Genomic DNA, 13,204 nt, shown 5'->3' with positions numbered 1-13,204 from the left:
TGGATAATAAAGCTGTTTGGGCCTATGGCAAGAAAGTTTACAATCAGGTGGGAATCCCAAGCAGAGATAGAGAGAGAAGAAGGGCAGAGTTGGGGGAGACTCGAGCTAGCCAAAGGAGCAACAAGATGTCAGCAGACCAGTAATGCCATGGCCACGTGGCAACATACAGATTTATAGAAATGTGTTAATTTAAGATGAAAAAGCTAACTAGCAAGAAGCTGATACCATAGGCCATACAGTTTGTAGTTAATTTAAGCCTCTCTGTCATTATATTATAAGCGGCTGCTGGACTGAGGGTGGGAGAGATATGTCCCAACTGAGGGCTGTGCAGGATACAGAGAAACTTCCCTCTACGAAGCCTGTTCTTTTCTAATGAGAGATAGAAAAGGAGTGGATATGAACGGGGGATCCAGATGGGAGGGGAGGTGGGGATGAACTGGGAGGAATAAAGAAAAACCATAATCAGGATCTACTATATGAGAAAATAATCTATTTTAAATAAAAGGGAAAAAAGAAAGTATGTCTTAGATATATAGGAACATGTAGCTACATGTATTCCCCGTAGACTTTAGTTAAAACATCACCAATAACTAAAAATGATTCAATTTATACATAAAAACTGTTTCAGTAAGGTAAATATGTAAAAGAACCATCAATCATTCAGTCCAATCTTACCTTCCATGAAAATATGCTGAAGCAGGACTAATTCAAAGGTAAGAGGTAGCCAATACAAAGGCAGTACACTTCATAATACTAAATTTGAGCTAATATTAGTTCATAACTAAAAGTATAAGAAGGTATGAAATACTAAAGACATCTCATAAGCCTATTTGTTGTATCATACTAGGTATCTACAATGAGGCTTGCAATTCTTATACATAATTATTCATTTATTTGTCAGTTTTGGAATATTCCTATATAGCAGGGCTAGCTTCAAACTTGCTATATAGCTGAGGCTAGCCTTCAACTCCTAATTCTCCTGCCTCCACCTCCAAGTGCTGAGATTATATACATACACCACCACTAACATTCAAAATCCTCTTTTATAAGCAAATAGACTATCTCCTATCTATTACTGTGAAATGTAATATGAAGTAGGAAGGCTTTGCAAGCTGTAGAGCCATTTATAAGCATAAGATTATCACTTCAATATTTAAAATATCAAATAAATTAATCAAAAAGTATAAAAGACACCCCCCCTCAAAGAAGAGTGCTGTGGGATATTGTTCTGTATGCTGTGAATAAGTGTTGCTCTGATTGGTTGATAAATAAAACGTTGATTGGCCAGTAGCCAGGCAGCAGAAAGTATAGGCAGGGTAAGCAGACTAGGAGAATTCTGGGAAAAAGAAGGCTGAGTCAGGAGTCACCAGCCAGACACAGAGAAAGCAAGATGACAAGGCAGAATTGAGAAAAGGTACCAAGCCACATGGCTAGACATAAATAAGAATTATGGGTTAATTTAAGTGTAAGTGTAAGAGCTAGTCAGTAATAAGTCTGAGCGAATGGCCGAGCAGTTATAATTAATATAAGCCTCCGTGTGTTTACTTGGGGGACTTGAATCTCCCGACTGCCAGACAGCTGGCCAGGACACAGAAAAACTTCTAACTACAGTAGAGCTTTGACTATTCCTACCAATTTACTCAAATTTACTATAATTCAAACAATATCACTGAATCAAAATCTCAGTCTTTCCCGGTAGAACAGAACGACTCAAGTTTGCCGCACAGATCAGGTCAGTGCCAACCCACAAACTCTCTTACTGCTGGGAGATGGCACACGTACAGAAACTGGTGAGCACAGAACCTTAGGACAACCTAACACTGCTTCACAGTTTTACAATTTCCAAGACACTGATCTATGACACACTGAAAATATTTTACATTGACAGATAGCTTGAGAATTGCTGAGCTAGGCCACAGTTCTAAGAATCCTCCAGGTGGACATGAGATTAACTTTCTTCTAAACAAAGGATGTGACACATCATCTTCACATCAAAGAACAGACTCCGTGGCTCTCATCTGTCCTTCCCTTTCCTGAGAACACTTCCCTTGAAACTGAGGTGTGACAGCTACTCGGCTTTGCCCATGCAGACAATTACAATATTCTGGAGTGGTATTCCTTGACTTCAGTGTGCAAAGGAGTCACCAAGGGACGCTTTAAGCTGCAGAAGACAACCGAGCAGGTCTCTGGAGATAGTCTACAGCACTGACAGGCTGCCACATGTATCAGACGCTACTACAGTGTGGCTCACATGCGGAACCAACGAGGTGACCAAAATGTAAATCAGAACTGTCCCAGAACACTGGGCAGTTTGAAGACAGAAAGGAAAATGGCTGGAATTCAGACTTCTATACTTGGGGCCTCTACTAAACCCTAACCCTAAACATAACTAAAGCAGGCCATGTTTTTTAAATATTAGAAGTGTATGTTCAGTCAGTTCTGCACATTCACTAATATCACTGCAAATATTTATTTCACAAATTTATTCATGTAAGTATAAATTTATTCATGTAAGGATAAACAAAACTCGAAGCTCTACTGACCTTTTAAGATAGCCATACTTCAGTGTGTGGACTGTGATTTGTGTCATGATCATTTACATATTAAGAATATCTCATCACCCCATACTTGTTAACATGTATTTGACACTGTACTCTCTTCCATCATGGCAAATAAACCCCAACTTAACTCTCAACTTCTGAAGAAGACACATGTGATTACAAAAAGATGTCTTTCTTTAAATCATCCATGCAAAAATTTTCACAACTTTTAGAAAATCTAGTGAGTACAATTCTGGTAATTAGGGCAGTAAAAAATAGCTAAAAATGTATTTATCAACCAAGTCAAAAGTTCTCTGGGCAATGGTGGCCCACACCTTTAACCCTAGCACTTGGGAGGAGGAGGTAAACTGGATCTCTGGGTTTGGGGCCAGCCTGGTCTACAGGGAGAGTTCCAGGACAGCCAAGACTACACAGAGAAACCCTGTCTTGAAAAACAGAAAAAACAATAAAAACGTCAAATGTTGTTTTAGGTGGCTACTCTGCAACAACACGTGTAGACATGGACAGAGTAATGACGACTAAAATTTTACTGTACCCATACAGCCATAATGTGCTTAACATTTGTATTTGAAAACCTTTAATATGAATCAATTTTGAATTATCAAAGAAATACTATGTACTTCTAAAGACTTCTGATGAATTTGTAATTAATTATCTGAACAAAGATAAAAATGGTTAAAATTAAAAAAAAAACAAACAGAAAAGGGCAACAGAAAAATTACCAACAACCAAAACAAGGGAAAAACTATATCCTCATCTTGCTCAACTTCAAAATGTTGCAACTAAAGATGCTTCAGACGTCCTGCTTACTAACCCTCCCCTATCCTGACCCAAGTAAAACTCAGAAAAAGTAGTCAACTCAATACAATCCTGCAGAAATCTCATTTGCTAGGCTTTAAACATGCTTTTCCCCTTCAAAACTCATGCTGGAGCTTACTCTCCATTCTGGAGTACTAGAGGGTGGAAATTTATGTGGTGGTGAAGAAAAAGGTCGGTGGGAGGGGACTGGAGTAGGTAAGGCTTTCAGAGCAGAAAGCTCCACGATACCAGTAGCTTTCTAAGAAGAGGAGCGACATGAACACACATACACAGTGCTCCCTGCTATTGCTACGTAAGCTTCCATCACCTCAGGACGGCCATCAGCAAGAAAGCCATCATCTGAGGCAGTCACCCGTCCTACTATCATGAGTCTTGGCAACTAAGCAGACACTGAGAAGCCCGCTACCCATGCTTCATGTCCTACACAGCAACAAATAAAGGGTGCTTTCTATTGGTCATGACTGAAAGTTAACAAAAAAGAAAGCTACACTTGATCCTTTCTTCTCAGAAGTTTATAAAATTATAAGTCACTAAGTTTGACTTTATTTAGAAAATTTCTCTACAGATATTCAATATTTAATGTTTCATGTATTAGGGTATTTCACAAAATTTACCTTAACTTCCAAGTTCTAAAAAGCCCCAAGAATTCAGTAAAATTGGAAATGCATTTTATCTATTTTTATTCTCTTTACTTATGGAGGTAGGGCACATAGGTCAAAGAACAACTTTCAGGAGTCAGCTCCCTCCTTCAAACATGAGGGTGCCAGGGATCAAACTCAGGTAACTGGGCTTGGCTGCAAATGCCTTCGCCTGACTTATCTCCTGGCTGCTTTTCTTAGTATCTTCAGTTAGTATAGTTCTTTCATGGCAGAGTCTTCTAAAAATCTGCAGTTGAAATTTTTTAATTTGAATTTTATATCTAAATCATATGTGAGGGGTTGGGGCAAATTTTTAAAGAACCTTTTAAGTATCCGTTTATGTCTTAAAACTGCTGTCTCTAATGTTAGTAAGTCAGTAAAATAATTGTATAAGTCACCCAGAAGTGTTCTTCACCTGCCTACACATATAGACCTTAAGAATTTTTTTGACTGACAGGGCTTAAATCATCAAACTGCCAATATTCTTTTGTCAGAATGAGAAAACATAAGCTGGAGCAAGCTGATGTGCTGTTTTTATGATTTTTGAACTGTTACTATGCAGTTTTTAGTTGATTTAGCAAATGCTGCCGTGTGAAAGAAGAAACTTATTTTCAACCTGCTGAGCCAGCAAATTTCTTTATAGACCTTCTTCATGCTTGAGGCAGTCAAGCCTACAGGCAGCTGAAACTAGATTTATAGGTTAGTCACCAGAAAAGGGCTGAAAACAGCACCTTAGAACTGCAACAGTCTGACAAAATACCAGGTTACACCATCAACAGAAACAGCAAGAGATAATGTAACATATTTTAAGACAGAAAGTTAACAAAGGCATACTAACTTTCACCATTTTAACTCTGCAAATAATATAAACTACGGAAAGTTCACCAATGTTCACTAAAGTAGGAACTATCTAAAAAGAGGTGTTTCCAAGCTAAGCACATGTCTTTAATCCCAGCATTTGGGAGATAGAGGCAGAGGCAGGCAAGATGTCTATGAGTTCAAAGCCAGACTCATCTCCATAGCAAGTACTAGGCTAACAGACAGAGCTACATAGTGAAACCCTGTCTAAGAACAATAATAGTAATAAATAGAGAAGGGAGTTTCCAATAAGCCTCCCTGAAAAAAAAAAAAAAGATTAAAGTGATTTGTTTCATATGGTGTTCTTCAGCATCTAAAGATGTTGATTCTGATCCTTCCCAAAAGAGTACAATAAGAATATTTTTATTGGGGCTGGAGAGATGCCTTATCGGTTAAAAATACTGGCTGCTCTTCCAGAGGTCCTGAGTTCAATTCCCAGCAACCACATGGAGGCTCACAACCATCAATAATGGGATCTGATGCCCTCTCCTGTCATGCAGGCATACATGCAAACAGAGCACTCATACACATAAAATACATAAATAAATCTTTTTAAAAAAAGAGTATTTTATCAAAGTGAAAATGAAAATGATTTCAGAATCCAGGTGTGGTGTCACACACCATTAATCCCAGCACTCAGGAGGCGGAGGCAGATGAAGCTCTGGGAGTTCAAGGCCAGCCTGTTCGTCTACACAGTGAGTTCCAGGAGAGCCATAGCCCCACAGTGAGACTGTCTCCAAAAGAAAGGAAAGAAAGAAAAAGGAAATGCATTTCACAATTTCAGAAAGACAAAAACAGAATGCACTTCATATATAACCTCATAAAGAACTATAATACGCTTCATACAGTGATGCACATCTGTAACTGGCTATAATACCAACACTAGGAAGGCTGAAGCAAAATGTCCAGTTCAAGGTCAGTTTGGACTACAGTGAGGCCATGTGTCGAAGAAAGCAGAGGAAAGGAGGAGGTACAATACTGTAGGTAGAGCTAGCTACCTGTAGCAGTAGTTATGGGTTAATACGGATGAATAAAATACCTGACATCCTCTTCATAAACTCCCTATGCAACTACTAGCACTAGTGTAGAGTTCTATGGATGCTACTACCAAAGGTTCTCTCTGCGCTGTTGAAAATGTGTTTCCCATTGAAGACTGAGAGCACACACATCCCAGCAGTCTCCTGGGGAATAGTGTGCCTCCGAGGAAACTGAATCAACCCAACGAGAAAGGCACGAGGGTGGGCTGAAGAACACCAATCACACACGCTTTATTGTGATAACTAGTGAAGCTATGAAGAAGTTTCTACTTGGTGGGATATGAGAGGAAGAGTGAGGAATTTTAAACCCCAGCAATATGTCTGAAAGTTGCTCCACTTCTTTACCTCCAGGCATATGGGAAGAGTAGGACTCCCACTGTAAGCCATTTTACTATTAGCCCAGGGCTGCTCTCCAGCACGACAGCCGGTGACAGTCCACAGGCGGCAGTTTCTTAGTTGCTGAAAGGTGACACACACGCAGTTCTGAGGGTTCTTGGGACAGGAGGTGGCAGCTGGTGGCAGCTGCCCAAGTGAAACAACCCAAAGGAAAGGGGAGATCCAAGGGGGGCAAGGAAAGGAGACCTTCGCATCAGCCTCACTCCTTCACTCTATCAAAACAAAAACAACAGCGATAAAACAATAAATAATAAACAGACACCTGTAGTACTCTGGGCTTAAACCACCCATGTTCTGGGATTCCAAAATATGTTTTCTTCTTTTGTTTTGTTTCAGACAAGGTGTCTCCCTATAGTCCAGGCTAGCTTCATCCAGGGACTACAGCTGTGAGTCACCATGCCCAGCCTGAAAATGTCATTCCGAATACTACTTTATAGATCTTCAACTCTAAACTGCTAAAGAAAACAAAACACACAATATAGTGCTTTGTTTTTTCAGAAATCCTAAGACTTATGGGTGATCCAATTAAAATGATGACTTCTTTGATTATGATGTTAACCACTCCACAGATTAAACTTCTTTCCCAGACAAAACACAGCAAACCATTCCATTTTTAAAGATAGGGGTTAAGTCTTGTTTGTTAGCGTGGGTTTTTCTGAGATACTCTCAATATGAAGCCCTGGCTAGGATTACAAGCACACACCACCAAGGCTAGCTTCTAACGTGTTATTTTTAATCATTTAAATAAGAAGTGGTCGCCACAACTCACTGCAAGAAAGTGTTGAATTTTATTCTGAATATCTGAGTTCTATTCTTGGTTCTGCTACTTGGAACTGAGCAAACTATGACTCTCTACGATTTGCTTTTTCCTCACCCTCACATTGGAGATAAATGATACAACATATATTCTATAGGCAATCTGGTCTCAGAAACATATATTCGATGATTACATTGTCCTGACAACGGAGGAGAAAGAGGGAAGGGGGGAGGGGAACGGCACAAAATGGCTCAGATAAGAGGTCTTGGTTTGGATCCTACCACTCACATAAAAACCGAGGTGTGGCCACAGAAACCTGTTAACCCACAGTGAAACAAGTTGACCACAGGAGCTTACTGCTTGGCAGTCTATCCAAAGCCAAGGAGCAAGCTCCAGATTCTGTGAAAAACTCTATCTTGAAGAAATGCAGCAGAGAATGATGGAGCAGGACACTCAGCCTCCTCTTCTGGCTTCAAAATGTGCACCCACATACACATGTATGCATACACCACAGGCACATTCATCTCACATGGAAAAATATTAAAATAATAAAAAGATTCAAAGACATAATGTGGCTGAGTACTGTAAGTAGAAATAAACCTAGACACAGTTAATATTGTTCCCTATACAAATATAAAGCCAAATTCCTTTTATGGAGTTATTTTATACACAGAAATAAGCATTACAAAGGACCAAGGTGTGGTGATATTTTATTTGTACTGAAATGTTATTTTAATTTTATGTTAATAAATAAAGTTGCCCTGGGGTCAGAGCTATTAGAGCCATAGTAAGAGCGTGGTGGTTAGAAGAGCTAGGTAGATTTCTGTGTGTTCAGGGATACAGCCAGTATTGGAGACATACGCCTTTAAGACCTGGAGGGCGGTACTTACAGGCAGTGATGAGGCAGTCATGTGGTTGGGTTTACAACCAATGAGAAGGCAGAACAGAAAGATTATTTAAATAGGGACACAGGAAGTACCTCCCTCTCTCTCGGGGAAGCTAGGAGCACTGCAGGAGGTAAGATTTTATCTCTGAGCTCTGACCTCTCGGCTTTTCTCTTTTACCTTGGCTCTGTGTTTCTTATTTTAATAATACGATTGGTTACATCTACACCAAGGTGCCATTTAAGATATTTAAGCAAACCACTTTACTGCAGAAATCTGTACAACATTTAACATTGAAGTCCCTGAAACCTAATTCTTGGTGCTATAAGCAGGGGGTGTGGAGTGTGTGGGGGTATAATACTGCTTAGTTTATATTTTAAAGCCCTGAGCTTGGAGCCGGGCAGTGGTGGCGCACACCTTTAATCCCAGCACTCAGGAGACAGAGCCAGTACCCTCAGCACATAATAATCAAAACACTAAATGTCCACAATAAAGAAAGAACATTGACGGGCGGTGGTGGCACACGCCTTTAATCCCAGGACTCGGGAGACAGGGCCAGGCAAATCTCTGTGACTTCGAGGCCAGCCTGGTCTACAGAGCAAGATCCAGGACAGGCACCAAAACTACACAGAGAAACCCTGTCTCGGAAAACCAAAAAAAAAAAAGAAAAAAAAGAAAAAGAAAGAAAGAAAAGCCCTGAGTTTGACTGTGATAATTGTGACCATCAGAGGCTTAAATGAAAACTCAAAAACAACCCTATAGATTTCAATACCTCGGTCTTCTGATCCCCTCAGATCACACTATCAGCATAAGTCATTCACTGCTGTTTCCCTCACCTGCTTCTTTACACACAACTCACAGAACAGATTAATAACACTGCAGAGGTCTCAGCATTTCACCGCAGGAGCTACAACTACTTAAGTACACCAGTCTAAAAATGTCTTGTCACTGTCAACAACTCCAGAGCACCGGGAAATCTGCATGTCAGAAACCTAAGGAGGTATTCAGAGCTATTCTTTGTCTAAACTTTTCCTCTGGGCACTCTTGGCCCTTCAAACCTCTGAGATTCTGACTGTAACATAGTAAGTCTAATTAAAGGCCTAGTTCAAGGCACTTCACTGAGGAACATCCAAGCCTTCCCTGGCACCAGCTTTGGACTGGTGAACACGGGTCGGGAACTCCAGGAAACTCCTAGCAGCCTTAGAGATCTAAGAATTTTACTAATCACTGCCTTGTCTACCTGGGCTCTCCAGGAGAAACTGCCTTACAGAAGCACAAGCGACTGGTGGAAAATGAAACACGCCAAGTTAACTTGTAACACACAAGGGCAAATGCTAAACTCTAACACTGCTGGAGATTTGTTAACAATCAAAGAAAGCAGGAAGGGCCTGACTGAGCACTTCTGACTGCCAGGGCCACTCTAAGGTCAACTCTTTCCAACTTAAGAAGACCCTACAATGGAGTATACACCTGGGTTAGATACTACAGAAAAGTAAGATATAGTTCTCTGCCCTTAAAAAGCTTTAAGAGTCCAAAGAAGACCAATTTTTTAATTATCTGGGCTCCCAATGAAGTAACAAACCTTCCTGGGTGTAGGTTATTTCGTAATGAATTAAAAAGACCAAATTTGTAAATAAAGGGGTTATCACTAATTTGTAAGAGGAGGGCTCAGTGTAAGGAAGAATGGGGTAAACTCAAACAGATGCAAAGTCTAGTGTGATCCAAACCTGTAATTCCACTGTGGGAGCCCACAAAGACTCCAACTTGTGGCTTGACTCAAGGTCAGAGTCAGAGTTGATGCTCTCCAAGGCTGCATAATAGGGTGCAAAGGCATGGTTACCAGGTGTCTTATACTTCAAGGCCTAATCACAAGATGCTTTGCCATGGGGCATGGTTACCAGGTGTTTTGAAGGGTCTCCACTTGGTTGTATACTGTGCTTGATCTTGAAAGGGGGGAGGTCTTTTGCCGCTCCCCTTCCTAGTATATAAAAAGCCCATTAGAAATCAACTAGAGGCAACTGGATATTGACCCAGGGCCCTTCTGAAGCTATTCTGTGTCTCTATCTTTTTTCTTCATTTACTTCTCTATTTTCTATCTAGCATTTCTCAATTCCTCACTCCCCTCTTCAAGGGACCCTTCATTGGTCGGGGCTGAACCCCGACATTCCATAATGAGTTCAAGGCCAGCTTGGGCTCCATGAACTAAAATGAAGACTGAGCTCAGATTATTATTAGTCTTGTAAAAATCAAGAAAATGAAAGGAAATATTCCAGTTTAAAAAAAAAAACTAAGGTGAAATTTTTAACTTACAATTTGTTGTACCAGTGATGCGAATGAGTGTGAAGAGGTCTGTATTTTATTACAAATAATAAATACACAGAACCGGAGCAGACTCCTTAGGTGAACATTTATTTCAACCACTTTCTAGCCATGTCTTGAGAGAAAGTTACTTAACCAGGGTAGACAAAAGTAACAAAGCCTGTCGGGTCAGTAGCGAAATCATCACAGCACCGGTGTGACTACATCGCCCTGATGATCAAAACTTCAGATGAGAGTTAAATTCCCACCTTTCAGGCACTGGTCCCCTCCTTCTCGGTTTTAACCCTCAAACACCTTCTACTTCAGGAACCAGTGAGATCTAATGTCCTTTCTTCAAAACAATAAGCACTTTCCTAACAGTGCATCTACAAAGCCTCTCTTCACCATCTGTCAGAGCCCACTTCGCTAGGAAATTAACCCCTCCTTCAATCCTAAAGCACCCTGCCTGCTCTTTATAGTGTACCAGCGCTGCAAGAGTTTCCTTAATGCTCCCTTCTTACTCAAGTGTAGTTTCAGAGAGCTGGGGCCAACATTCGGTTTCATCCTCATCCCTACCCTCCAAACCTAGAGGGTGCCAAGGCTGGGAAAGGCGACGCAGCATTAAAGTGGATGTTAACCACTGGAACGGCTCCAATTTCAGAAACTGCTTCATTTCGGATCATGTTCCTCTGCTTTCGGATCCCCCAAAAACCCACGACACGAGAACGTCCTTTAAAAATAGAGACCAACGCCATCCCTTCAAGAAAAGTTCCTCCCCGGCGCCGAGTCACCCCGCAGTCCTTCTCGGCTTCGCAAGTTGAGCGTGCAAGCACGGGGCAGCGGGCAGCGGCGCTCCGGCCGGCGGCGCGGTAGTTTGAAACGAGGGCGGCAGCGGGCCGGCTCCGGCCGCCCGCCGCGCGGGGCTGGGCTCCGTGCTCCCGCCAACTTCCCGCAGGCCGCCTCCCGCGTCCGCCGCAGCGACAACCCTCCCGGGCCAGCGGCGGCAGCAGCGGCGGCGGCGGCGGCGGCAGCGCGCCGTGCTCGGCCCCGCGGGTCCTCCCCAGCAGCGGCGCGGCTCGGGCCTGGCCGCCGCCCGCTCCCCGGCCCCGAGGCCTCGCTCCCTCCCCGCGGGGCCGCCACTCGGCTCCGGGGTCGCAGGCCGCCGCCGCCGCCGCCGCTGCCGCCGCCGCCCCAAGGGGAGCGGAGGGGAACTCGCCGAGCTCCGCGTGGCGCCGGCCGGGGGCGGAGCCGGCCCCCGAGGGCCCCCCGAGAGGACGGGGAGGTGGGGACGGACGGACGGAGGGGGCGAGCGAGCGGTGGCGTCCGCCTTCCCCGGGGGGGGGGAAGCCCCTCTCCCGACCCTGCCCCGGAGCCCCGGACCCGAGCCCACGGCCGAGCGGCCGGCGCGACTCCGCACTTACCAACCCGCCTGGGACAACGCGGCGCCGGGCACCTCGGCCATGGTGTTAGCTGCTCAGGCCCGGGGGTGACGGGGGTCTGAAGTGAGGGTGGGGGGCAGGCCTCCTACTGGGGAGCCAGAAAAAGGAAAAGAAGGCGAAAGAGGGGGGGGGGAGAAGAAAGAAAAGAAAAAGAAAAAAAAGAAAAAAAAAAAAACTCCTCTGGTCGACTGTGCTACTGGGCATGCTCAGTGCGACGGGGCGCTTCCGCGTGCCGGTTCCGCTCGCCGCGTTTTACGAGCGGCCGCAGGGGCCGGCCCGGGTTGGGAGCGGCGGCGAGCGGCCAAACGCGGCCTGGGCCCAGGGATGGGGGGTTGGGGGAGAGGAGATCGGACGCCGGGTGGGGGAACCGCGCTAGTCCCGTGCGCCCCTCCTGGCCGTGCTTGCTTGGGTCACTTTTGAGAGTTGCACGCTCCGGGGAGCCGCCTCCCTGGGCGGGACACGGAGCCCGCGGCCCCGGGCGGCGCCTCGGGGGGCGATGATGCTCACACGGCCACGTTTGGGGCGGTGCAGCGCAGCCCATTCTGCACCAGAGCTGAGGGTTGGGGTCGGGGGGTGTGCTCCATTTCACCTGGCCTTTTGCGGTCGACCCGGGACTCAGGAGAGGCTGCAAGCCGGCGCCTCTCCTGAGTCCCGGCGGACGGATGGATGGCTGAGCGGGGCACCCCAACCCCGCACTTCGGGGGAGTTAGCATCGGAAGCCAGGCAGAGAGTGGGGAGAGGGCTGCTCTGCTTGTCCCCCTCCGGCTGGGCGTGGCCTTGCCCCCCGGCGTGGCCCAGCGACCTTGGCACCGGCACCCGACCGAGCTGGTACCCGCCCTACCCCGTGCCCTTTACGGCACCCGGGAGGACCGGGGAAGCACCAGCGGGTTCCGCAGTGGGCATGCGCGGTGACGTTGCCGAGCTGCGCCGAGACGCTCCAAACCTGATTGGTCAGTCGGGAGTCACGCAGGCCAATCAGAGAAGAGGAGTCGGGATGCTGCGCGGGGGACCTCTAAAGGCTCCCGAAAAGTTTGCTCCGTGGTTTGGGGGTCCTTCGCCTCCCCGCCGCCAGCGCGGAGGAAAGGGGAAAGTTAAAGAAAGGCGCTTCCCCGGGGTTCTGAGGAGTTAAGGAGTGTCTGAGAACTCACACTCGGTGGACAACCCGTGGTGGCGGTGGTTACTTCAGCTACGGCCACTTGGGACAGAGACTACGGAATTGGCAGCTGCTCCTGAAGCCTGGTAGCAACTTGATAGTTAGAGAAAGAAGGGCGATAAGAACCCTGAGGATAGCTAAAAATCTCCCCAAAGGACATTTTCTTAATTTTGCTGGTCTTCCCCGGACCTACAGTTCTAAAGTCACTGTGCCGACTTTAGGGGAAAGTGCTGTGATGGGTGTTTCCAAACACTCATTGCTCTTAGGTAGGTTTTAAGATGTGTACAAGCATGTTCAGAATCAGGAGTAACTTATTCCCCAATGGTATAAAATGTTCTAAGTTATGCATGAGTACTAAGTGTGT

The 13,204-nt window shown here is 45.1% G+C and overlaps 1 protein-coding gene across 3 annotated transcripts in view; it reads right to left on the bottom strand.

Moving 5' to 3' along the window:
- Tdrd3 (tudor domain containing 3) overlaps positions 1-12,558 on the bottom strand; it is a 164,709-nt gene extending 152,151 nt beyond the window's left edge. The window contains exon 1 of one of the 3 annotated variants that reach the window (XM_006975542.3): positions 11,670-12,558. In XM_006975542.3, the coding sequence (XP_006975604.1) occupies positions 11,670-11,710 (41 nt within the window). In that variant the 5' untranslated portion in view covers positions 11,711-12,558. The remainder of the gene's footprint in view (positions 1-11,669) is intronic. The other 2 variants (XM_042285266.2, XM_015994409.2) reach the window with 2 other exon arrangements.
- Positions 12,559-13,204: the final 646 nt, after the last annotated feature.

The sequence above is a fragment of the Peromyscus maniculatus genome, chromosome 9, assembly GCF_049852395.1.
Source record: "Peromyscus maniculatus bairdii isolate BWxNUB_F1_BW_parent chromosome 9, HU_Pman_BW_mat_3.1, whole genome shotgun sequence".
Taxonomy (NCBI): domain Eukaryota; kingdom Metazoa; phylum Chordata; class Mammalia; order Rodentia; family Cricetidae; genus Peromyscus; species Peromyscus maniculatus.
This window is presented reverse-complemented; position numbering and strand designations above follow the sequence as displayed.